General features: G+C 27.1%; 4 protein-coding genes across 4 annotated transcripts; 1 reads left to right on the top strand and 3 right to left on the bottom strand.

The window, feature by feature from the left end:
• Positions 1-676: 676 nt before the first annotated feature.
• On the top strand, positions 677-1,710 carry LOC129619247 (uncharacterized). Its single transcript, XM_055534401.1, has 3 exons — positions 677-819; positions 890-1,087; positions 1,150-1,710. Exons 1-3 carry the CDS (start codon positions 744-746, stop codon positions 1,587-1,589), a joined length of 714 nt encoding a protein of 237 aa, XP_055390376.1. The 5' UTR covers positions 677-743; the 3' UTR covers positions 1,590-1,710.
• A 5,344-nt stretch (positions 1,711-7,054) lies between these two features.
• On the bottom strand, positions 7,055-8,215 carry LOC129619300 (antigen 5 like allergen Cul n 1-like). Its single transcript, XM_055534488.1, has 3 exons — positions 8,066-8,215; positions 7,640-8,007; positions 7,055-7,564 (listed from the first exon to the last, which is right to left on the bottom strand). Exons 1-3 carry the CDS (start codon positions 8,204-8,206, stop codon positions 7,348-7,350), a joined length of 726 nt encoding a protein of 241 aa, XP_055390463.1. The 5' UTR covers positions 8,207-8,215; the 3' UTR covers positions 7,055-7,347.
• A 1,771-nt stretch (positions 8,216-9,986) lies between these two features.
• On the bottom strand, positions 9,987-10,862 carry LOC129619337 (antigen 5 like allergen Cul n 1-like). Its single transcript, XM_055534579.1, has 3 exons — positions 10,722-10,862; positions 10,273-10,640; positions 9,987-10,206 (listed from the first exon to the last, which is right to left on the bottom strand). The coding sequence occupies exons 1-3, from the start codon at positions 10,860-10,862 to the stop codon at positions 9,987-9,989; spliced, it is 729 nt and encodes a 242-aa protein (XP_055390554.1).
• Positions 10,863-12,502: 1,640 nt separating this feature from the next.
• LOC129619336 (antigen 5 like allergen Cul n 1-like) lies at positions 12,503-13,679 on the bottom strand. The gene is made up of 3 exons (XM_055534578.1): positions 13,623-13,679; positions 12,809-13,179; positions 12,503-12,749 (listed from the first exon to the last, which is right to left on the bottom strand). The coding sequence occupies exons 1-3, from the start codon at positions 13,677-13,679 to the stop codon at positions 12,503-12,505; spliced, it is 675 nt and encodes a 224-aa protein (XP_055390553.1).
• Positions 13,680-25,444: the final 11,765 nt, after the last annotated feature.

Here is a 25,444-nt window from a genome sequence, read left to right as displayed (position 1 = left end):
TTTGGTCAATATTTTTTAGACAGCAGTATATTCAGTGGGAACTTACAAGTTATTATACTTAAATTGTAATTTAAAAAATAATCTTACAAAGTGGCATAGAAATTTCTTTAAAATTTTAAAATACTTTTGTGCTTTACCTTTCTAAAATGCTTTTAACAATGTTTTATTAATTTCCAAACTACGAAAATTCATGATTTAATCTGCCAGAATCGAATTGAAAACTGTATAGAAAATTTGTAATTAATTTTTGAATTAAATTGCCCATATAGAAAATAAAGAATAAAACAATAGGTTTGTTGATTTCTCTTCATGATTTTTTTAATTTTTATTTGATAATGATTACTGATTATAGTAATTATATTTGATCGACCGCGAACAACACCCATCTAATCTATCTTAATTAAAAAATTCACTCATATGTATATACATTTATTTACATATTTAAAAAATATAATGCTCGTATGAACTATGATAAATTAATTTAACTTAAGAAAGCTCTCTAATAACTTGTAGAACAAGGAATTTTAAAATATAAACTATAATAAATGATTTATAGGTAAATTTGTAAGTTCGATAGTGATAGTATGACTTTGCTAATTAATTAAGCAGAGCTTTATAATTACAAAATAGTAGAAATTTACTAAGTATATAAGTCTAATAGATAAATTGAAATCGATTCAGTTAAATAACAAGAAAGAAAGTGATCAAAAGTGCTCATAATTAAAATAATTTAATTGTTCAAAATGTACAAAATTTCAATTCTGCTAATAAGTTTTATATCTTTATGTTTATCATATGACTTTAAGGATTCGGCATTTAGTAAGACTAAATTAAATCGAATTTAATGTTTTTAATTTCAATGAACGCTTTTGTATTTTATTTTTAAAAGATGAATACCTAATTGATGAATTAAAAGATGTGAATTCATTTAGTGCACCAGGATTTCGATTTAAAAGAGATGCATCAGAGGAGAAATGTTCACATCATAAAGGAATGCAATGCTGCAAATCAGAAAAAAATAATCCATCTGACTTTGAAGAAATAAAGAAATTTAAAGCGGAATGCTACAAAGAAATTAAAGGCGATGGTAACACTTTTTATCATTAATATTTTAATTTATGTTAATAAAATATAAAATGTATATTTTAGAGGATTTAAACATAGATCCTTTCGATTGTGAAAGTGCACAAAAACTAAAACAAAATCTGATTTGTATGAGTGAATGTCTAGCTAAAAAATTTAATTTACTTAATGAAAATGGTGAATTAGATCGTGCTAAAGTAATTGAACATTTAAAAAAAAAATTTGCTGAAGAATCATGGAAATTGGAAAAAATTGAAGAAGTAACTGATAAATGTTTAACTGAATCAAATGAAAAACCATCAACTGAAAAGAATGATTGTAATGGTCAAATATTAAAAATGTTCCATTGCACATGGAAAGAATTTATTCAACATTGTCCAAAAGATTTACAAATCGATTCAATGAAATGTAATAAGCTTCGTGAAAAAATTTCTAAAAATGATGAAAACTATTTGAAATTGGCCCAATTTCATCGGCTAGTTCACTTTTTCCAAAAAGAAGAATAAAACTATGGAATTTGATTTTTAAGAAATTTTTGATATAAAATTATTTTTGTAGCTATCTCTATATAACTTTTAATATATTCTATGAAATCAAACATAAAATATATGATAAGTTCTACCAGCATGTAAAGTATTTTTTTGCTTGCTTGATCATACATTTATTACTTTTCAATTCTAAACTATTTTGGCTTAAAGTAGAACGAAGACTATAATGGACAAGCTATACTTAAATTACGGATATTTTTTTCTTGTGATTTTAAGACTTTAACAGTTACAGGCTATTTCATCACATACTCGTATACAAGTATACGAGTATGTGCAAGCATTAATATGAAAAAGCAGCATTTTTTATTAAAATATTAAATTTCTTACAGAATTTGAAATTTGTAATTTTTTATTTATCAAATAGTCCAGATAAGTAGTGTAGGACTACAACAAGCTGTAAATAATGTAATTTTTTAGAATTTTTAAGAGTGACTTCCCACTTCAGAGTATAAAACTCAACAAATTCTTTTAAATATTTAAATACACCATTTAGACTGATAAAGAGCAGAAGCTCTATAGTTCTATTAATTTTTAAAGTTAAGATCTTTGTGTATTTACTTTTGACTTAATTTTACTAAAAATACTATCATTGATGTACATACGACTATTATAATATGTAAAAGCAAAAGTAACAAAAAACTGTACGATTATGAATAACAAAAAAAAAAAACAAAAATTTAATTAACAAAACAGGAAAAAGAAAACGAAAACAAGTTGAGAAAATATGAAAAAAAATTAACAGTTCTCTAAAAATGTAATAATAATTTGATGGCAACACTGATAAAAAAAAATTCATACTGCAAAATATCTGATGAGGTCAGCACATGACCGAGCACAATGCACATTTTATCATTAATATAAACTCTAAAGAAGATTTGTTTTATTATTGGTGCAAAAGTGTTATACGAAATTATAAACATATTTTTATAGATCTTACTTTATATTTTAAGAAAACTTTACGAATCGCTTGTATAAATAGAAACACATAAACGTGGTTCTTACCACCTAAATTCTTTTACAAAAATAGGCAAAAAAAGGAAAATCAAAGAGTAGTAAAAATTCAATTATAGAAATCTGACACACAGCCCAAAATAATTATGAACTTGGAAAATATAAATTTAAATAAAAAGCGTGAAAAAATAGATTTGATAATGTAAACTCTATGATGCACATACGCACTTATTATTCCATATAAGCGAACAAATAAGCCGTAACTGAGTATGGAACAGACTATGACTTTAAATTGCTGTATTATCATATTATTTTATGCAAAATTTCAGTAATTTAATTTCAATAGTTTTTAAGATATTATGACCGAGCAAATATTGAAATAATAGCTACCACGAAGTCAAGGAATTTAAACAAATTTTATCGCACATAATAGCCCCAATAGTATATTTTCTTACGCAAAATTTATATATCAATTTAAATAGGGTTCCGGTATTAACTATTATAAACTATGAATATTTGGTGAGCTTATCTCAATTACTTTTTGAGTTAACATTAGGACAGATGATTAGGACAGGACATACGAACAGACATGTTTAAATCAACTCAAAATTCGACGCTGATCAATATATTTACATGCTTTATGTCTATAACTTAGACTATTATTTCTTAGGGTTACTTATTAGAGAATTTATGCGAGTGTACAAACAAATCGCTGAAAATAGTTTATTTATACTTCGTTCTCAAAATTCAACACATGGAATATATCGCCATTACAATACCTTTTTTATTGAATGTAATACGTTCAGCAAAAAGAAAAAATTAAAAATGTTTAGAAAATTGGGGAGGAAAGAAAGCTAAAATTCAATTCCAAAAATTTTAAATTTTTTTTCATTTTATTACTCTGTTTTTAGGGTCAAACAAATTACGGTAAAAGGTAAAAGAGGTAAACAGAGTGAAAAAGGGATTTTTAAAAAAAACTCTTTTGTTACCAAAAAATAAAAATTTGTTCTACTGCTTTTCATTGGCTTTTTAGAACTTTTCCAAAAAATTTTCGAATAAAAGTACTTATTAGTTTCACTCTGTCTGTCCGGCCGTCTGTCTGTCCGTGTGTCCGTTTACAAAACTTCTACACCCATGAAAATAGAAAGTGGAAATTTTATACGTATATAGATCTTTCCCAGAAACTTATTTTTGTAGAACAAAATTTTTACCTACCTCCCCCCCTCTAAAAGTTATACTCCTCCAAAAACCTAAAAATACCATTCTTCAACTATTTTTGTAGAATTTTGCAAATATAGCGGCTACCTTCTTCTATCACGGCATAACATAACTCAACTTTAAAAAAACAAAATGGTTGTTAAAATTTACCTTTATCTAAAGTCCATTTTTTCCAAATATTTGATCCCGTTTTTCTTCTACACAGTACTTTGTAGGAGTTTGAAATTTTAACAACTTTTATACACTATCAAATAGTTTATCTTGCGGGAAGAAAATTTTTTTTCACCTCCACCCCCTCTCAAGTTATCACCTTTTGAAATTTGTAAAATTTGAATATTTGGCGCCTTATATATGTGAAACCGCAAGCTTTTTCAAATTTCTATATAGTCTCTCATATAAATAAAAGTAATTTTAATATAGTAGTAGAAAATCGCTAGTTTTTTTTTAAAGCAATATTTTCACTTGTTGAAGGGAAAAGTGCTACAATACAAATCATTGGTTTGACTTAATATTATTTCATTCGCCTCTTATACGGTTATTTTAACATTGTTATCCCTTTCACCTAACCTATTGTATACCAAATATTACATTTGATCGGAGTTTACACCTTACAAATATGTTTATGTATTAAACTTTAGTATATGCATAAAGTGTTAGAAAAGGTAATACAGTACAGAAACCAGTGCTCAATGGAAATATGAAATTATGAAATTTATTTTATTTTTCATAATTTTCTAAATAATAATTTTTTATATGTATTACAGCTAGATCGGCTTAAGGATAAATCCGAAAAGAATATTATGAAAACCATAATATTAAATTTTTATTTAAAATTTTTTGTATATTTACTCTTGGTTTGGATAATAATAGTATAAAACTATAAAGGGTATATTAAAAAAGTGGTATACTGAAGGAGCGTGTAATTTACATTTTAAATTTTAAAATCTATATATACAAATAGAAATTATGATGAAAAAAAATTTCGTATTACGTTTATGAATGAGCAGAGCGCAAATTTTAAAAGAAAATAAATTTTTTTTTTTTAAATAGTTATAAGAAAAAAAAAATTCCTTTTTAGTTTTCAAAAAAAAATTTTAGTTTCTTTTAAATTTCAATTCATATTTAGGTAAACTGTACTGTAAACGTTTATAAAAACGCGGCCATAAAGAACGAACTGCGATTGCTGGCCATTTAATAAGGAATATATGTGTACCATCATAACGTGCCACAAAATTCTTTTAAATTACTTGTACTGTTATAAAGTAATTAGCATTCTGAAAGTACTGAAAGTAACTGTAATACATAAAGAAAGGTGTGAAAACCAATTTTTAAGTTTAATGTAATAGTTGAACTTAGCTTCTAAAAAAATTAAATATACACACAACAAGGATTAAACGACATTAAAAAATGTATACTTAACCTTTGTATAACAGTAAGTACTTTGTATAACAGTTAAAAATATATTTTGTCGAATTCTATTCAATGGTTTTAATCAAGTTATATACAAATCAAATTTTCTTTTTAAACTTAAAATTTACCCAATAATAAAGTTTATTTTCGTAAATTTTCATTAAGGTAGGTAACGTATATGTATTTACCTGCCATACATATAAAATATAAAAATATGAACGTATATATATGTAGGTATTTGTTGCTTTATACCGTAATATCTAAATATTATTTTGTTTATTTTTCTTAACAATCAACGTCATTAACTTACATTACTTTTTCTGTATAAATAAAAACAGTAAATATAAGGGTTATACGAACAGTTAAATTAAAAACAAAAACAAAAGCTTAAATATGTACATATGTACAAACATACACATACATATGTACTTGTATATATTTTTACTTTTAAATTTATACTGAAAATGAAATTTAAAATTTTAATGTTGGGTTTTATAATAAATCCCGCTGGTTATGCTCAATTAAATTAACTGAAAGGTAAAGAAAATTAAACGAAATATTTACTTTACTTTTTAATTTAGTAAATTTTGCAAAATTTTGGGAATAAAAGGTGATTAATTATTTTATTTTGTCCATTTGTATATTTTGGCTTGTTTTTATAAAAATTTTTAAAGATTTAAAGCTTAAATTTCTTATGGAACATATAAAGAAGATTAAGATGCTAATAAGGGGAATATTGAATAGATGACGTGGTAAACTCGCTTTCGAAAACGCTTAAAATTGTTTTTAGATCTATATATTTGTAGACTTGTTGTTGAAATATTGTAAAGATTCTAAATGGACCACCGGTTATTATAATTATGTTACTATTGAGAAGGTGAATATTTTCGCATAATTTAAATTTCCTGCCAATTAAATCACTAATAATTTTATTTTACGCGCTCTGCCTAAACTATTTCTTAAACAGTTCAACTAAAATTATTTTATTTATAAAATTAATTTTGAAATAAATGAAATTTATTCCGTCCTCTTATTTCTTTTTAAATTTTAGAGTTAGAAGAGTCATTATAATTGAAGTTTTCCATGGAATACCCAATAGACCGCTATTAATGTTCACACATTCGTAATATTTTCGCAGTAAACGAAAAAATCGGGCAAAATAGAGGGTTAACGGAGTTCACATTCAAGAGATTTCGTTTTTGTATTTTAATTTTCATTAGCTCTTTGTTTACGTTTCAGGTTTGTCAAATAATAAAAAAGAAAAGAAATATTGTTATATTCTTAAATATACATATGTATGTACATTTGCAATATAAAATAATGAAGATTTTATAGAATTTCCCAAAAACATATTGTAAACGTTTTTCTCTTGTGTAGTGATAATGTATGGGATTTCCGTAGCAGATTCTTATACATAAAGAATGTTAGTAATTTTCTAAAACTGTCACAGGAAAAATTCTTAATCCGTTATGTCACTTATGTCAATTTGTGGATTCGAATTCTTTTCTATGTCAAATTATGAACCTCTTAAGAATATTGGTGGTGCGATATTATGTTATTGAAAAATGTGCTTATTTGTAAACCATTAACTTTTATAAAACATTCTTTTTTTCCTTATTTCATTATTCCAAATAAAATATTTAATTAACTTATTACTACGATAATTTAATAAATAATTTAAATTATGTTTTAGTAAGGTTCAAATTATAATTTAATTATAAAAGGGAAGAATATTATTAGAAAATGCAGGTACAATTTTTAAGTAACCTTTATACGTTATTATATAAAACGTTCAAAAAAATTATTTTCATTATATTTTTGGGAAAAAAATTTGGTTGCAAAAAAGTAAGTTTAAGACAGGATTTGAAAACTATTTGTAAGTTTACTTTAAGTTTTCCCAATAATTATTGAATTAATATGAAGGGTTCCCAATAATTAAATTAATATTGAGGACAATACATTTTCTATTAAAAAATTTGTAATAAGACAAGACTAATTTAATTTGTAATAGAATGAAAATTACATAGTTTCCTTTATTGATACCAAAGTTTGCCTCAAATTTGCAGAGCACTACTTGCACTAAATTAACGCAAGAGCAATTCCAAAATACTATATAATGAATCTTAACACTGATAAATTATTTACACAATCCGGGATATTGTGAATTTTTACCTCCTGGACATTTACTAGCAGATGGTCCAGATAAATATATAGGTCTACTTAATACATTAGTAGATGCAAAATTACATGCAAGTAAATATGTGGTTCCTTTATCAGATGGATATTTGTTGAGAGCGCATCCAAGATAGTTATTATTGTCTTTGACCATAGCCGTAAAATGTCCAATCATATTACTAAAATTTATAATAAAAAAAATATTTTTGTTAACAAAGAAATAATGCTTATATTAAGAATATTAAAATACTTACGGTGAATTCCGATAATTATCAATATAAGACATATCACACAGTTTGTATTCATCGAACCAAGATTTAAGTCCATTTAACACAACACTACTAATATTTACATTTGATTTTGTACTCCACATATAATAAAGATTTTGACCAGATTGTCTAAAATTATTTGTATTACGGCATTTATCATGTTCAAATTTACATGTCATAACATTATATTTGGCCATTTGTTCTAATTCTTTATTCCATTTGATTGTTTGCATATTAACGGCCGGTTCATATCCTGTTACTTTGCCTAATGCAATATCATTACGTTTACTATTGAAATATTTAACTATAGCCTCATTATCCAATTTTTGTAATTGTCCTTTACATTTCATATTCTGTAATTTTTCCAATAACTTACTAGATTATTTCGATTTATGTGTTTCTAATACTTACAGCATTTGATTTATATTGACAAGCAATTGAGGTTTCCGATTTACAATTAACAGTTTTACAATAATTTTGAGCTACTTGAGTTGGATTTTGAGCTGAACATATTGCAAAACTTAATACACAAATTAATAAAATTTTAAACATTTTGGAAATTTGAAAATGATACGTTTGCACTTGATTAATGCAAGAATCCTTATGTCGCAGAGTATTTATACGGAATTCATTTTACACCGAAAATCATATTGAATATATTTGCTCAGGTGGAAGTTTTTCCTAATTAATTGTTTATATTCTACGAAAACTTATGCGAAAAATATTTAAGGTATAAGCTGAAAAAGCAGAAGGCTCTAAAATTACATTATGATTGTAAACGTGATGTAAATTGACATTGAGCTTTTCTTTTATTTGAATTTTGACTAATTGGTTATATTGTTCGACCGTTTTTTTTGTAATTATTTGCTACAAGGGAATTTTTTTAACTTAATTCTATTCAATTATTTAAATAAATAAATATCAAGTTCTGAATGCATATATTATTCGTTATACAGTATCGCTTAAAATTATTGTTACAGTTTACATTTTATTTTATTGTTATTGTTACATTTTACAATTATTGCATTTTTGAATATAATCCAAGGTCATATATGAAATTATGAGTCCGAAAAAACGAAGTTAGTTTTGAGATGACAAAGCTATGAAATGCAAACTTAAAATTATTAAAGATTCGTCAAGAATTGGAATAAGATCAAGCTCTAAATTTTAATGAAGAAAATTACTGCTGAAAGTTAGAACTTTTGCAGCAATTTTATTAATTTTAAGGATCAACATGCTCAATACAATTTCCTGGTGCGTCAGTGTTTTATTGTTTACGAGGAGTTATTGCTGAGTTTTACTGTTGAGCAGAACTTAAGAAATAAAGTGAAAAATAAATATTGTACCATAATATTTGCCAGAATTTTCCCTGTTTATGACTGGTTAATAAAATAAAAACGGCTTGTTTAAAATTTTAATTATTGCAATCTTTGTTTATTTAATATTTTTGTCGATATGAATCATTTATCATTTAAGAAATGATACGTCACTTACTTTGCCACATATTTTCTTTATAAATAAGAAATGTTTATTTTATTTTTTATATACAAAATTAATTTAAAAAAATGGAGTATATGGCAAAAATCTCTTGCTTTGAAATTTTCGAATGAACTTGAAACTGCAAATGTAGGGTAAAGTCTAAAAAGTGTAAGCGTTACAATCTTCTACTGACTGTTACTTCATGACGCAACAGACACTGCAAACTCTCCGTTTTCTCTGATTTTCTTTATCGATGAGCTATATCTTAACAGCATGCAGCAAAATGTTGTGACTATATTTACAATAAGAGCTCCTTAAAGTCTTTACAGCTTTTAAAGTCAACGTGTCGGCCGTACAATATTGGATATATCTATACTACATTTGGTCAATCAAAACTCTTTTCGGATTTTTGCAGTGGATTCAAATCCTAGGGGCCAGCAGGAAAACCTTTATACTCGTATTAGTCGTATTAACCATTTAGTAACCTTAACAGCTAGAATTTCTTATGTATTCTTGTGAAGAATACAGGTTGGAGCTAATTTTTAGCCAAATATGGGAGAATCAAGCAGCAAACATTCTCAAAGTTCTGTACTCAAGTTCCTTGCTTTGTATTTATTGTAACAAGTTTTCTTTGTAATTCTTTGTAACAAATTTATATTTTTGATCAGAACCAAAATATTTGCTCTCTTATCATTTAGAATTTCGAAAACAGCATCTTAAGCGTGCTGCAAAAATTTAGAATACACAAATACAAAATTATATATAAAAATATTAAAAAAGGATTATATATTTAACATCACATTTGAAAGAATCACAGATTTCAAAAAATAATAAAAAAAAATTCAAGAAAAAATTAAGGTGCACACAATCCATAATACTGTGGATTTGTACCTGCCGGACATTCGCTGGCAGTTGGCCCAGATATATAAATCGGTTCATCATATATATTAGTTGTAGCAAAATTGCATGCAAGTAAATAAGTAGTTCCACCGTCTGATGGATATTTATTTAGAGCACATCCAAGTCTATTATTATCTTCTTTCACCATTATAGTAAAATGCCCAATCATGTTTCTAAAAATATTAAAAAATTTTATAGAATACAATATTGCAATGATATTTGAAATAAATTCAACTTACGGTGAATTATGATAACTATCAATATAAGACATATCACAATCTTGATATTCATCAAACCAAGCTTGAAGTCCTTCTAAGACTACACCATCAGTATTTAAATTTGAATTTGTATTCCATTGATAATAAAGATTTTGACCAGATTGTACAAAATTATCTGTGTTACGACATTTATCATGACCAAATTTACATGTCATAACATTATATCTAGCCATTTGTTCTAATTCTGTATTCCATTCTATTGTTTCCATTTTAACAGCTTGATCATAACCTGGTACAATACCTAATGCAATATCATTACGTTTACTATTGAAAAAATCAACTATCAGATTTCTATTTACTCTTCTTAATTGACCATTACATTTCATATTCTAAATTATTCAAGTATTATAAAACATAAATGTGTTATAAAAAATTTAGTATTAAATTTATACATTTATTTGCATACTTACAGGATTTGATGTATATTGACAAGCGATTGATTGCTGAGGATCACAATTGACCGTATCACAGTAATATTGAGCCAATTCAGTTGTTTCTTGTGCCAAGCATATTGCAGAGATTAATATGAGAATTGTGAAAATTATGAACATTTTGGATGCTATAATCTTTTTTTTGCTAAAAGTAATTAAAAGTTTATTGGTTTGCACTGAATTGTTATAATAATCCAAAAATCATAGCGTAAGTATTTATATAAAATAGTTTTATATGCAAATACCTCATAAATCTTTTCCACTTGTGTTAATATTATTTATTCAGGTGGAATTCGTACGATTTCTTATTGTATGAATTCTGCGAAAAGTTTTGAGAAATGCAAATAAAACAAGGGGTCCCATTGTTTCCTTGAATTCGTTATGTAACTATCCTATACGGAGTTGTTAACTCTTTATATCAATTTATTATTTAATAGTAGAAACATTTTTACATATGCCTTTACAAAAGTTCATTTTTAATGCATGACCTAGTTCGAATTTTAGTTTAATTTTGATGTGAAAGTAAGGGTTCTGTAAAATACGAATATAAGCAGTATAAGGTCCACGTACATGGTACTAGTTTTGACTAAAAGTCAAAATTATGTAGAATTCATATGAAACGAATGTTTTCACTGTAAATTTATTACCTAGAAAGAACAAAATATTTTTGATGGGAATCGGGAATTTTATAGTATCAATAACAAAAAACAACAATAAAGAGAAAAATTGTTTTTATTGTTTTAATTTTTTTGTTTTATCACGAAGCACTGCCGATAAATAAATAATTACGAATTTAACCCATATTCAAAAAAAAATAATAATATTGGATGACGTTTTAAAGGTAGTATAATGATGAAAGTATAGAGTTCTGTTTGTTACTTACATCATTGTAATACTGAAATACGATTTATTGTCGTAACAAATTTTACGTATTAAAATTGTATTTATTTTTGAGATTTATCAGAGCCGGGATTGTACACCGTTTTAACGTAATGACTAGTGATTTATTGTTTATATGCACAAATTTTAAACAAACTTTCTAAAGGGTGTCCATAAATTCACGCAAGATTTGAATTTTGCGCTATTGTGCGGTAAAGTGTTGCCAACCAAAAAAAAAAATAGAACGTGACAGCTGACAGATCAGGGTTATTAAAAATGGAGCGCTACACAAAAGAACAACGCATTTTTATGGTTGAGCAATATTTTGTAAATAATGAAAGTTATCTGTAATGAAGCTCAGATTCATATTGACGGCTTTGTCAATCGAAAAAATTGTCGCATTTTGGGGTTCAGCAAGTCCACAAGTGATTTGTAAGAAACAAATGCTTTACGTAGTTTATAGAATTAAATGCTCTTCCATCTTGAGTGGACAGGAAAAAACAAAGAGCGCCTTAAAAACAATCTCGATATTTTTCTTAAAATTTCAGGATCCAGTGTTACAAGGTGCATTTGACTCATTTTAAGTTTTTCATTTACAAATTCGACCCCAGCAATTACCCCTGCAGAAATATCTACAATTAGAAATTACATACCTTGGAGTAGAGAATAACGTAGGGCTAAGTTTTGTATTCTATACCCATTAAAATTGAATTTTCAACTCTCTTTAAAGAATTAATAGTGGGTATAATATTTTCATAAGTCATAAGTTTAAACATTAAAAAAACATTGCTCTTTAGAAAGACTGAACTCTCTATAAACTCAAAATAAAAGATTTAAAATGTTTGAAATAAAATTCCAATAATTTAATTTGCTCAAAATATTCAATGGATAAAATGACTAAATACTTCTTTATTCGAACATAAACCCTTATAATTTTTATTTCGTCCTTTTTTACAACCGCTAGCAGCTCTCCCAGCAACATATGTTGGTCTTCCATAAATATTTGTTGATGCATAATTGCATGCGAAAACAGCTTTATTTCTACCATTCGATCTGAATTTAATCATAGCACATCCAACATAATCACTATTATATTTAATCATTGATGTAAAATGGCCAACTGGGTATCTACGTAAGCATTAGAAAATATTTAAAATATTGAAACTTAAACGATAATGAAAACCTACCTAGTCTTTTTCGGAAATTTTTTGATAATTTTCATATTAGCATATTTTCTTTCAGCAAAAAATGCTTTAATTCCATTTAAAGCTATCACATCTGTTTTCTTTAATTTACCTCGACTCCTTTCCAAATATATATTTTGTCCAGATTGAGGAAATCGTCTTGTATTACGGCATTTATCATGTTGAAATTTACATGTCATTACATTATACATAGCCATACGTTCTAATTGTTTACTCCATTTCATTGTACCCATTCTTTTAGCTGGCTTATATTTACTGATTTTTCCCAATGCAATTAAATTTCTTCGAGCATTGTGCCAATGTAAGATTTTTGCTTTATTTAATCTTAAAACAGCACCTTTACATTTTACACCCTTCAATACATTAAAAAATAAAAATGGTTGATATAAAGTTGGTAAGGTATAGATTATTATTAATAAATAAATTAAAAACACTCTTATTAAGCACAATATTTTAATAAATTTCAATATTTTTTTGGTGATAATTTTCTTAAAACCCCCCTGGGTATAAAATAGTAATATTAAGATTAATATTCACAATAGTTTATGAAAGTGATTTAAAGGATGTGTTTACACCGGATTCATTCATGCACTACTTTTTGTTCAAAAAATAAAAATTTTAGTAATTAATTGTAATGTTATTAAATTTTAACGTAATTGTAATGTTATTAATTTTAGGAGCAGTCTCTTGCTAGTCCGAAATCTCACACACTATAATATTATTTCGTCCGTAAAAAATGTTATTTTCGCGCACATTTAGATTTCTAATAACAAACAAAAAACACAAAACAACTTACAGGATTCTTTACATATTTACAAGCAATTGAACTACGATTGGGACAAACATCTGTCATATTACATAGTTTTCTAGCAGTAGATTTTAAGCTCGGTTGAGCACTTGTTACACAATATAAAATTAGAATTAAAGAAATTTTTAACATTTTTTTTTGTTTTTTAAAAAAAAAAAAAAGAGATTTAAAAATTAAAAATACCAAAATTTATTTTTTCATATTATTTTAAAGAAAAAAAATTTTAGACTAAACCTTTTGTACGGAAATCATTTGGTTTTTATTCATAAGAATTAGGAGAAAGTAAAAAGAAATTTGTAAGTATTTTGCAAAGTAAGTCAGCGAATTTTAGAAATTTAGGTTTATGTTGTATCTTAAATTATCTAAATAAAACTGTAAATACTATTTAAGATTGATAATATTTTATATTTGGCATCCCATACGCATAAATACATACACACATACCCATACTTTTTATGGCTTATCCCAACATTTTCTATTGGAAAAAATGAAAAAGAAAAAGAATTTTTTTCAAAAAAAAAAAAAACAAAATAGTTTTTATTACAAAAGCTGGGAATTTTTCTCAATTTAAAAAACTACAAAAATGTGCAGAAAAAATAACAAAGAAAAATAAAACAATAATTTCAAAATTTCAAAAGCTTTAAAATAGGTTATTAAACTCAAAACAAATCGATTTGTAGTATAAATCATTTCTAGAATATTTTAAAATGAAATTGTGTCGAAAATTATAATGCAGTGTCGACGCGTCAAATCTCGATTAGATAACAATCTTAATTCATATATGAGCTCATTTTAATATTAAGTTAAGTCGTATCTATCTTCATTATTGAATTTTACAAAGCTTATTAAAGTATTAAAAGGGAATATAACAAGCACCAAAATTTTTAGAGCCAAAGCAGCGCATGACATAATGTTGTTAAATATTTTCGACACAAAAATACAAACAACAAAACAAAATTTGGGAAGACTCAATACACTCAATTTTGCTTGAAATTTGCTACCGCAATTTAGTAATTAAATTTAAAGAGGATTTTTTTTATCGTAATCGCCGTTATTATGTATAATATTATTAAACGACAAATTTTCCGTCGAATTTACAAATTGATCTTTACAGTTCGCCATACATGATACCAAGCTTTGAAAATTTCCCAAATTTCTTCAAAAATTTGCAAATCATATAAACCTATAAATTTGCAATTGGACGAAACCGCCATACCTAAATTGTTTTTTTCAGTGACTTCATTAATTTCAAGTTAAATGTCCGTTAAAATATAATTTTTCCCTATATTTATGCAATATGAGTACGTATTATGACATTATGACTAATTTCATTAAAGAAACAACTTAAATGCTGTCACATTTGAAAAGAATGCTCAGTGCATAATTTTTGTTAGATTTACGTTCGTAAACAATACTCGTATTATATAAAAGATCACTTCGATTGCTTACTTCGTTCTGAATGCGATGATAATTTATCTACTTCATTCTATCTCTTATAAAATGTCACGTCACTGATTAAAAACTGTTCATTTTACTTTCAAAATTTAAAATATTAAAAAAAAACATATAAAAGCAAAATTATTTGTGGTATATAGTTTCACTCTATTTGAAAAACCTTTTCATGTAATATGAATCATAAATTCATCGCCTCTTGTATTAAATGTAGAATTTTACTAAAATTATAAGTTTATAGTTTTTAAGCGTGTGTCAAACATTTTGGTAGGAAATCATAAATAAATGTGTTTTTTGGAAAAATATTGGAGTTAAATACAAAAATAATAGGTTTTATTCTTTAAATTTTCAATAATTTCACAATAAGTGGGTGCTTACCATAATTTTCGATATGTTTGTTAGCTTTCATATGTAAATTTGATCAAATTTATTATACATACTGGTATTTTAATGTTCACTATTCAATTTAATTGTAGAATTATTACCTGTGGTTATTCATATCAATTAAGTTGTTGTGACTGAGTATAGTTTTAAACAATTTAGAGAAGCTAAAATGTTGGTCAGCAAAAAGCTATTGTTGAAGTTTCTAATAAAAGTAGAATTGACCTTTATATCACGATATTTATATTGAAAACTTCGCTATATTTGTGTTAATTCATAAATAAATTTTTCAAATAAGGTTTATTCTTAAGCACTTAAATTGTCAACGATAACGCGAAATTGTTATGAGTAATGCAGTTATTGTTATGAGTAATGCAATCATATAAACTGCATTACTCATAACAATGAATATTTGCGTTGTGCGAAAATCTCTAATATTTAAAATTTTGAATGAGTCTTGATCAATTAAAAGAGTCTATTTAAAATAGAATCTTACGTCCAAGTTATAAAAATACACAAGGACATTGTTCATATTATTTCATTTTTGCATCACATTTCAATATTATTCCAATTCGGTTATTACAAAACGGATTTGTGATGAAACTTCCCATGTCAAAACATCAGACTCTCGTAAGCTTGTTTACAAATTCTTAAGAGAAACATATTAATAAATTAATCACTAGCTTGTATCTTAAATGCAAAAGAAAATGGAATGGAAATGAGAACAAAAAAAACAAGAAAAAATTTAAAACGCTTTGTCCGATAAAATGCCATTTTCGACATATGACATTATTAAATTTCAGCGTACAATATTTGGAATACTCGTCTAAATTGTTTTGTTACCAATGGCATTTGGATGGAAGATTGTCAAACCTTAATAAAACGCAATATTAACATATTTATTAAATAATAAGTATAAAGAAAAAAATTTTTCCAGAAGATAGGTTTAGCTATTTTATAGTAAGGTTTAGCTTCTTTATAGTATAAGATTACAAAGTCAGTATTAAAAAAATACAAGACAAAAAAAGTATTTTTCATGTTAAGAAACAAAACAATTTAATTTATTCAACCGCTATCAATCAAAAGTCTACCAAATCACGCAAAAACCCTAGCAAGATTTTTATGACGAAATACATATATAGAAATTCGAAGAGCAAAATACTCGTAACTTATAATTTGGTCAGAAATACATCGAAAAAATTCTGCTATTTCGTAAATTCAACCTTAATATTTAAATAAAGCTCAATAGCACAAATCAATTTAGGTATAGAGTAGGAAAGTCTTTAGCACGGAACCTTTCTTTTATATATAAATATTAGACCCATGACTTAACTGAAATTAATTATATTGTTGTAATTATTTAATTAAACCCAAAATTTATGTCTAAATAGGCCCCAAAACCACGTTAATAACTTCATTTTCATATTAGCCATATTAACAAATATTTAAAAAGAAAACGTGTTTACTATAGTATAAGAAAATCATAAGACATCTGAATCAACTATTTTTTTTTTAAATATTTTTTTAAGAATTATTTAAATAATTACGTTAAGAATATAAAAAACAAATAACACCAATACCATTACGATTTGTATTTTGAAATATCAGTAACAATTGCGATCAACATCCATTCAAATAATAAAATATTTGAGTGAATGGCGCAAAAATTAATAAAATATTGAAAATAAATTTAATTACAAATAAATATTTAACGTTTTCTAACACGCTTACAAGAGCCAAAACAAGAGAAAATTTTTTTTTGCCTACAGACTGTAAGCGTGTATATGTACTGTATTTGTATTTTGGTTTTATATTTTTGCATGTAAACACATTGGCATTTCATCGTAAGTACGTAGACGCCTAAAGTTAATTAATCAAATTTCTTTCCAAAATATAAACAGAGATATTTGTGAAATAAAGTTTGTAAGAACAATAATAAAAAAAATCAAATCTTCGTTGGGAGGCTATAGAGGGATATCATCATGAAAAAATTATTCCTTCCATTTTGCTCAAGGAAGTTCTCCTCAGAGCTGCTTGGGATGGACCGAAATCGGGTTCGTGCATTTACTGGTTTCTTCACTGGTCATTGTTCAGTGAAATATCACTTGCACAAACTGGGTAAATCAAACTCCCTTTTGTGTAAGTCCTGCCGGGACGGTGAGGAGATAGCCATGCACATTCATTGTGACTGACCTCCTCTGAGTATCAGAATGTGGAGACGGCTTGGGCGTAGGTTTCTCAATGTGGGGGAAATCAGATCTGCCTTTCCGAGGGATATCTTCGGGTTTTTGGATAGGACCGGGATAGTTTAAGTGGGAATTCCTCTACCCATGCCTTTCTTCGGCAATAAAAAAAAAGAAAAATCATATTCTCTGAAGCTTTACATAAGATAAATAAAAAAGGGTTTGCGTCTTCGCAACATCGTTTTTTTTTTTTTTTATATCCTTGTTATTCCCCTAGGGAACATAGGGCTTCAACATAGCCTCTCCATTTATCTCTCTTCTGTGCCAGTCTCTTTATTTGTGCCCATGTTTTGCCTGTTTGTTCTATTTCTTTGTGCACACTTCTTTTCCTAGTCTCTTTTGGTCTTTCCACATTTCTTCGACCCAGGGGCCCCCATTCCAGAGCTTCACGTGCAACCGATGTTATTGGGCGTCTTAGAATGTGGCCAATCCATCTCCATTTTTTCTTTCTTATTTGTGTCTCTATTGGTTCTTGTTTTGTCATCAGCCATAGTTCTTGATTCATAATTGTTCTTGGCCAGAATATTTTATATATGATTTTGAGGCATTTGTTAACGAAGACCTGTATTTTTTGCATGTTAGCTTTGGACACCAACCATGTCTCACTTCCATAAAGCAGCACTGATTTAACACATGCGTTGAATATTCTTATTTTGGTTCCGCGTGCTATTAGAGTTGACTTCCAGGTTGCCCATAGCCTGCTAAATGCGCGCCTAACCTTAGCGATCCTATGTTCTATGTCTTTAGCAGTTCCTCCATCTGTTGTAATTGTACTGCCTAGATATTCAAACTCTGATACCTTCTCTATCGGAATACCCTGTACGTATATGGGGGCCTGGCTAGTATTATTAATTCTCATTAACTTAGTTTTTTCCTTGTTTATTTTGAGACCAATTATTTCTGTTCTTTCAACCAATTTGTTTATGATGTGCTGCATATCTTTGGCCGAGTGAGCCAGTAGAATGATATCGTCGGCATATTCCAGGCTTTGTAATTTATGTGTGAGCTGCCAGCTGATTCCCTTTCGTAGTGATGCTGCTTCTCTCATGCATTTATCTAGTACTGTGACGAACAGCAATGGAGATAGCGGGCATCCTTGTCTGACACCAACTATTGTTCTGATTGTGGAACTGATCTTGCCATTGTGTAGCACCACTGATTCGGCCTCGTTGTAAAGCGCCTTAATTAGTTTTATTAGTTTGGTAGGAATTCTATTTTTCTTAAGCGCACCCCAGATTGCGTCTCGCCTGATCGTGTAGAAGGCACGTTCGAAGTCGACGAAAACTGCATACAGAGGACTGTTCCATTCCGCTGACTGCTCGATAATTAGTCTTATATTGTTTGTGTGTTCGGTACAGCTCCGGTTCTGGCGAAAGCCCGCTTGTTCCTCTCTTAGATTCTTTTCTAATTTATCCACAATCCTGGCATGTACTATTAGGGCTATTATTTTTGTTACATTATTTAGCACACTTCGCAACATAGTAAATATAGTAAAAAATATAGTTGATAATTCGTTTTCATTTCATTCGTTTATATTTTGAATCTATTAAATCTGTTTAAAAGTATGCTCTTCAAATCTCCAAGTGTAGGGAGAATCGGGAATACGTCATTTTTGAAATTACCTCATGTACTCAACTTCATTTTGCATTAATTTTTCATATTTTTTAATTATAATACCTAGCTTTACATTATCGTAAATATTCTCTCGTTAATATTCAAAACGATACAAAAACAAAATCATTAGAAGTATTAATTTGAAAATTAATACTTCTTTTTCTGAAAGTAGGCTTTTGACATTGAAATATTTTGTCAGATGTAGGTACATACATACCTTAAAAATTATAATTTCTACAAGTTTATTGTCATTTAAATGTTATAATTTTCAGTTCTTTTCACCATCTGATCAAATAAATTTAGAATTTCTACCCTATTACGTTCTTATAACTTTTATTACCGTATGTTTTTATTTTATATTACAAAAATAAAATTTTTATTTGCTAACAGAGAATTTAGAAAAAAATTAAACAATATTAAATTAATTTGAATATTGAAAAAACTAAATACAATTTTCTTGAGCAAATTCTAATGATAATTCTGCTTGCATTAGGAGTAATATAAAGTCAAAGAAGTCACTCTTGAGCAACGAATTCGACATTCACCTATAGGTAGGGGAATAGCTGGGTCCAAAATTTGATTTCACATTCTATTTTTACCGTTAATATTAATTTTATATTAACTGTGCAGTTATGATTTAGAAAAAACTACAATTTTAATTTTCATTTACCTCAGCTTCCGCCTTTGCCTCATCTTCTGCCTAAAACTCTAATTGAACATAGAATTATATTTCATGGGATATTTTCACAAATAATTTTAAAACACCATTATCTCATGTTTTCCATATATCTGTATTTTGTGCACATAATGTAATAATATAGAATTGTTCTTTTGTGAGTTTGTGTTGTACCTCGTTTTTTATTTTACACACTATAAAAAACCCAGATTCAATATTGAATTTAAATTAATTTGTGAAGACTTCTTAAGTAAAACATATTATTATTGATCACTAAGTTACAGGCTGACATTACAATAATTTCAATAACTATTCAAAAATTTATACAATACACCCGTATTATGGAGATTTGAGCCACTTTTCAATTCTATTAAAATATTATCTACTAAATTCCATTATAAGATCTTTAAATAACTTTAACTATTATAACCGGATGTATTTCACGTTTATTTTAAAAATTAAATTAATTTTCAAAAATTCTCTGCAATTGAATTCTGAATTCTTAAAATTTTTGCAAAATTACCAATTCGGCTCCGTCCGATTCTTTTTATTTTTCGGGTTAAACTGAATTTGCAAAAAATGAAATTCAATTTATATTATGTATGCGTTGACATTTTTCCAATGTTAGTAAATACGCTTAGAATTTCTAAAACAATTATTAAAATTTTATTCATTACTTAATTTTTTTCAAATTTGCACAGGTGAAAAGTTTTCTATTAATGCTTACCCTTATGTTTAATTTATTAATCGCAAAAAATTTTTTGCAAAATATGCAAACAAAAAATAATGGTTATCTACAGCAATGTTAAGAACCATTTTGAATCGTAAATATTCAAAATGATGAAAAGGTTTCTGAAAGGTTAATTTAATTTGATCATATGTGAGGCAATCAAGAACAATATTGCCTTTTCTTTCCATACCAAACAAAGGAATGACTGAGAAGCACAGAAATACAAGTCCATACATAAATAATTTTTAGGGGAATTAACCAGTTACAAACTGAATTTCGTTTTGGTTAGACCAATAATATTTTGTTTATTTTAATTTAATTGTTAGAAAAACTGTTATACCAACAAATAATTTCGCAATATTGCTAAATTTATTTCATAATAATATTCCTGACTAATCTCAACAGGGTGTTTACTTTACTTTTGAAATAAGAAAATATTTAAATTTAATTTTTTAAGAGTACAACGTAAGAGATTCTTTTAAAATTTTCCAAATTTTTCATAAAATGAGTACAGAATATTTGAGAATTGCCATACCATTTCTATTTGACAGCACACCTTAACACAACTTTATGTATAAGTTTTATTTAATAGTTATTTAACAGTATAATTATTAAAATTAAAATTAAAAATTTTTTTTTATTCACGTTCATTTTATTGTACTATTATTTTAGTTTTTCCATCACTTTCAAATTACATTTAATATGAATAAACTTCATTTTGAGAGCATAACCCAGGGAAATTAATATTTTTGCCACTTCTACATTTAGATGCCGTTGGGCCAGAGAAATATGTTACTCTATTTCTGAAATTTGTTGTAGCATAATTACATGTAAATATCAAAATATCTTTTTTTCCTTTCTGGAATTTAGCAGCAGCACATCCAATAAAATTATTATTATATTTAACCATTGCAGCAAACGCTCCAGTTTTACTATAATTCACAATAATCAAAATTAAATTAAATTATAATAACATAAAATTGATATTATAGAATATACAATAATTTTTTTCACAAACTTACTCTGTTGGCTTAGTATATGAATCTATACATGATGACATTGTACAATAATTCTTTTGTCTAAACCAATTATTAACAGCTTTCAAAATTAATTGATTAACACTTAATTTTGAATTTGTTGCTTTGAATATAGTTTGGCCGGAATTAACAAATTGATTTGTATTATGACATCTATCATGACCATATTTACATCTCATAACATTATATTTAGCCATTTGTTCTAATTGTGGACTCCATTTCATTGATGCCATTCTTAATGCCGGATCAAAACCTCTTACTTTACCTTGTGCAATTAAATTACGTTTCTTATTATGTGATACTGTAACTTTTAATGCTGGAACATAAATAAGTTTTCCAGTTTTACATTTAATGCCCTATATATTTATTAAATTAAAATGAGAAAATAATAATTAATTTTAAGAATTTATTAATTATGATCCAATCTATGTAAAACTTACCGGGTCATTAACATATTTACAAGCTACTGATGTACGGCGTGGACAAACATTTTTCATATTACAAAATGTTGTGGCGGTCATCTGATGCTCAGAGAGTGTAATTAAAGAGCACAGTAATACTATAATTTTCAAAAATTGCTTTAACATTTTTAAATTTTTTGAAAAACTTTAAAAAAGAAATTTATTTCGAGGCCAAGATAATGGGCGGTGTAGTTTCGTTAACAAGAGTTATGAAAAAACTAAAATTTTCAAATTAAATTTCAATTATTATATTAGGTCGTTAATTAATAAATTTTAGTTTACACATTGAATATCAATTATTTATTTTTCGTTTAATTGAACACTTGTTTTAATATTATTAAAAATCTTGTAAAAATAATGTTATAAAATATTTTTTATTTAAAGTGTAAAATATTTTTAAAAATTTAATTAAAATACGATAAAAAAATAAATAATATTTAATAATTTTACAGAAACCAATTTTTAAAAAACGAATGGGTGCTTTGAATTTTAAGTGGTTCTATGGAAGTCTCTTCCCATTTCCTATTCGCGAATAGTAAAGGACGGAAATTGACATACAGTTTCCTAAAACATCTTGCTTTTTATGTCTAGTGATATTTTGTATATATATATATATATTGTAATAACCGTGTAAACCCATAAAATCTAAAAGCATTCTACTGAGAATTCGAAGGGTTCTTGTAGCTTCAATAGTTTCAGAGCAATGAACAAGTAGCTTATGAAGTTGTATGGCAACCATCACAAATGCTCATGAGATATCAACAACTTTTACTGAATACAGTTGCCTTTTTACTACATTTGTTTATACAAAATTTCAGTACTGTTAGTTGAACAGTTTTTGAGATATAGCCAAATAACTTTTCAAGTTGTATGGCAGTTACTAAAGCAAAGCAATTTTAACGTGTTTCATCAAACACAATAGCCATAATAATGTATTCGTTTGTGAGTAATTTCCATACTATAGCTTCTGTAATTTCTGAGATATAGCCAAATAAATTTTAAAGTTGTAAGGCAGCTACACGGATCAGTACCAGGATCATATTCACTTTGAATATTGTTCTGGCATGCATTTACTGTGATAAATCATTAAATGGTTAAATCGACTCAGAATTCGACGCTGATCAAAAACATACGCTTAAATCTATATCTCAGTAAGACCATTATTTCTTCGCGTTACAAACGCTAAGAATATTCGTGTGGGTATAAACATATTTCGAAAACGACATCAATGTTACTGCATGAATTTGTATTTTTCAGCTTGTTTCCAGTTAGAATAATACAAAATTGAATATTTCTGGTAACACCACTAGTGTTACCCGGTTTAATAATACCTATTTATTAATATTTTCTACTTTATTTGTGTATGGGCGTAAATTTACAAATTAAATCATAAATTTTTTGGGAAATAAGGTCATTATTAAAAACAGATTTTTGAGTTTCATAGAAAAAAGCTTATACAAAATTATGAGTTATTTGCGTAGGATGATGTTTATTGATTTAGTCAAGAATATTTTTTTATGGAATAACCCAAATTCTAAGTTTTATTTATAGAATATTTGCCAACAATATAAAACCGGTTTAATTCATTTGATTCAACAAAAATTCTATTAAATTAAAAATACCCTGTAACAATAACAGATAAAAGTTTTCTCATGTATTAAAATAAATAAAAAAAACTCGTATTATTTACAATGTGGTACTTTTATTTGCAAAATATTCTATTGTTAAATGTTAAACACCTACCTATACACGAATTAATGTAATTAAATACACATAATATTTTTATAAGATCGCACGCAGTCTTGTATTGCTAAGATTAATTAGAATGAGTTTGTATATAGATGTTATAAGAAATTCGGTGTTAAGTCGATGTCTTGTAGGTATGCAAACTAAATATTTATACTAAGTAAATATTTACTTTTGTAATATTTAAACAGTTTTGAATAAAAACAATCTCTAGAAGGCGCGATTAAATTTTTAAATTTAATAAAGAAAAATTTAATTGTTTTAGTACATTTTGGCACGTGTTTAAAACTGTAAAATTAAGTGTATTTAAAAATTATAGTAAATTCTAAGTATAAATGACTATAGTATAAGTGACTAAATAATAAGCTATAATGAGTACTAATTTTATCTACTGATAGGCTAGTCTGTTCAATTTAACTCAAATATATTTAAAAAAATTTTCAATTTAACAACGAAATTTATTTATTACTCAAGATAGCACTCATATATTTCCCTTTGCATTTGGAAACCAATAAATTTTGAAAACCCATCCTAGTAATTTAGAACAATATGGAAAAAGTAGGGTGAAGAAACTAAAATCTAAAGAATTTGTACAAAATAGAACACGATTGAATTCTCTTTAACTTAATCATTTAGCTCATTACCGACCGTATTGTGTAAACAATAGGTAGGTTATGTGATGGCAACAAATTTTGCATATCGAGTTTTCGGTGGAAACGTACTTCTCCATAGTAGGGAAGTGTAAATAAACTATTTTTAGCAACCTGTCGGTCGGTCGGTCTGTCGGTCTGTCGGTCTGTCGGTCTGTCGGTCTGTCGGTCTGTCCGTCTGTCGGTCTGTGTGTGCACGCGTGTATCTCAAGTTCGGCTGAACCGATTTTGATGAAATTTTATATGTAAGTTTGTTTCCACCATGGCACGGATCGATCAACTTTTGGTATATATCAGGCTTCGGGAACTGCACTTTTTTGCGGGCCTGTTTTACATTTTTGAACATTTTGAAGAAAATATTCAACCGATTTACTTGAAATTTTATATATAAGCTCAGCTCAACCGTCCGCAAAAATTCGTATGTTTTGGAAGAAATCAGGCATCGGCAACTAGACGTTTACTACGGGCCAAATATACATTTTTATGTATATAAAGAGAAATAATCAACCGATTTCATTGAAATTTAATATATGAACTCCTCGTATTAAAACAATGAACATATAAATTTTTTGGAAAGATCAGGGCTCGAAAACGGATTTGCGGGCCGATTTTACATTTTTCACCATTTTGAAGAAAGTATTCAACCGATTTACTTGAAATTTCATATGTAAGCTTTGCTCGATCATACGCAAAAATTCCTAACTTTTGGAAGAAATCAGGCATCAGCAACTGGGCGTTTACTACGGGCCAAATATACATCTTTGTGTATATAAAGAGAAATAATCAACCGATTTCATTGAAATTTAATATATGAATTCCC

Source organism: Condylostylus longicornis, unplaced genomic scaffold (assembly GCF_029603195.1).
Source record: "Condylostylus longicornis isolate FDR11 unplaced genomic scaffold, ASM2960319v2 ptg000011l, whole genome shotgun sequence".
NCBI classification, from domain to species: domain Eukaryota; kingdom Metazoa; phylum Arthropoda; class Insecta; order Diptera; family Dolichopodidae; genus Condylostylus; species Condylostylus longicornis.
The sequence above is the reverse complement of the archived record's forward strand: the minus strand, read 5'-3'. Positions and strand labels throughout refer to the sequence as shown.

Excerpts from the sequence above, each read along its gene's own strand:
- LOC129619247 (XM_055534401.1), top strand. The coding sequence starts at position 744 with ATGTACAAAATTTCAATTCTGCTAATAAGTTTTATATCTTTATGTTTA. Across the intron at positions 820-889 it reads CTTTAAGGATTCGGCATTTA|ATGAATACCTAATTGATGAA; the intron begins GTAAGACTAAAT and ends TATTTTTAAAAG. Across the intron at positions 1,088-1,149 it reads CAAAGAAATTAAAGGCGATG|AGGATTTAAACATAGATCCT; the intron begins GTAACACTTTTT and ends TGTATATTTTAG.
- LOC129619337 (XM_055534579.1), bottom strand. The coding sequence starts at position 10,862 with ATGTTCATAATTTTCACAATTCTCATATTAATCTCTGCAATATGCTTG. Across the intron at positions 10,641-10,721 it reads GTCAATATACATCAAATCCT|AATATGAAATGTAATGGTCA; the intron begins GTAAGTATGCAA and ends TGAATAATTTAG. Across the intron at positions 10,207-10,272 it reads GATAGTTATCATAATTCACC|AAACATGATTGGGCATTTTA; the intron begins GTAAGTTGAATT and ends TAATATTTTTAG.
- LOC129619300 (XM_055534488.1), bottom strand. The coding sequence starts at position 8,206 with ATGTTTAAAATTTTATTAATTTGTGTATTAAGTTTTGCAATATGTTCA. Across the intron at positions 8,008-8,065 it reads GTCAATATAAATCAAATGCT|AATATGAAATGTAAAGGACA; the intron begins GTAAGTATTAGA and ends GAAAAATTACAG. Across the intron at positions 7,565-7,639 it reads GATAATTATCGGAATTCACC|TAATATGATTGGACATTTTA; the intron begins GTAAGTATTTTA and ends TATAAATTTTAG.
- LOC129619336 (XM_055534578.1), bottom strand. The coding sequence starts at position 13,679 with ATGACAGATGTTTGTCCCAATCGTAGTTCAATTGCTTGTAAATATGTA. Across the intron at positions 13,180-13,622 it reads GTAAATATGTAAAGAATCCT|GGTGTAAAATGTAAAGGTGC; the intron begins GTAAGTTGTTTT and ends AATGTATTGAAG. Across the intron at positions 12,750-12,808 it reads AAATTTCCGAAAAAGACTAG|ATACCCAGTTGGCCATTTTA; the intron begins GTAGGTTTTCAT and ends ATGCTTACGTAG.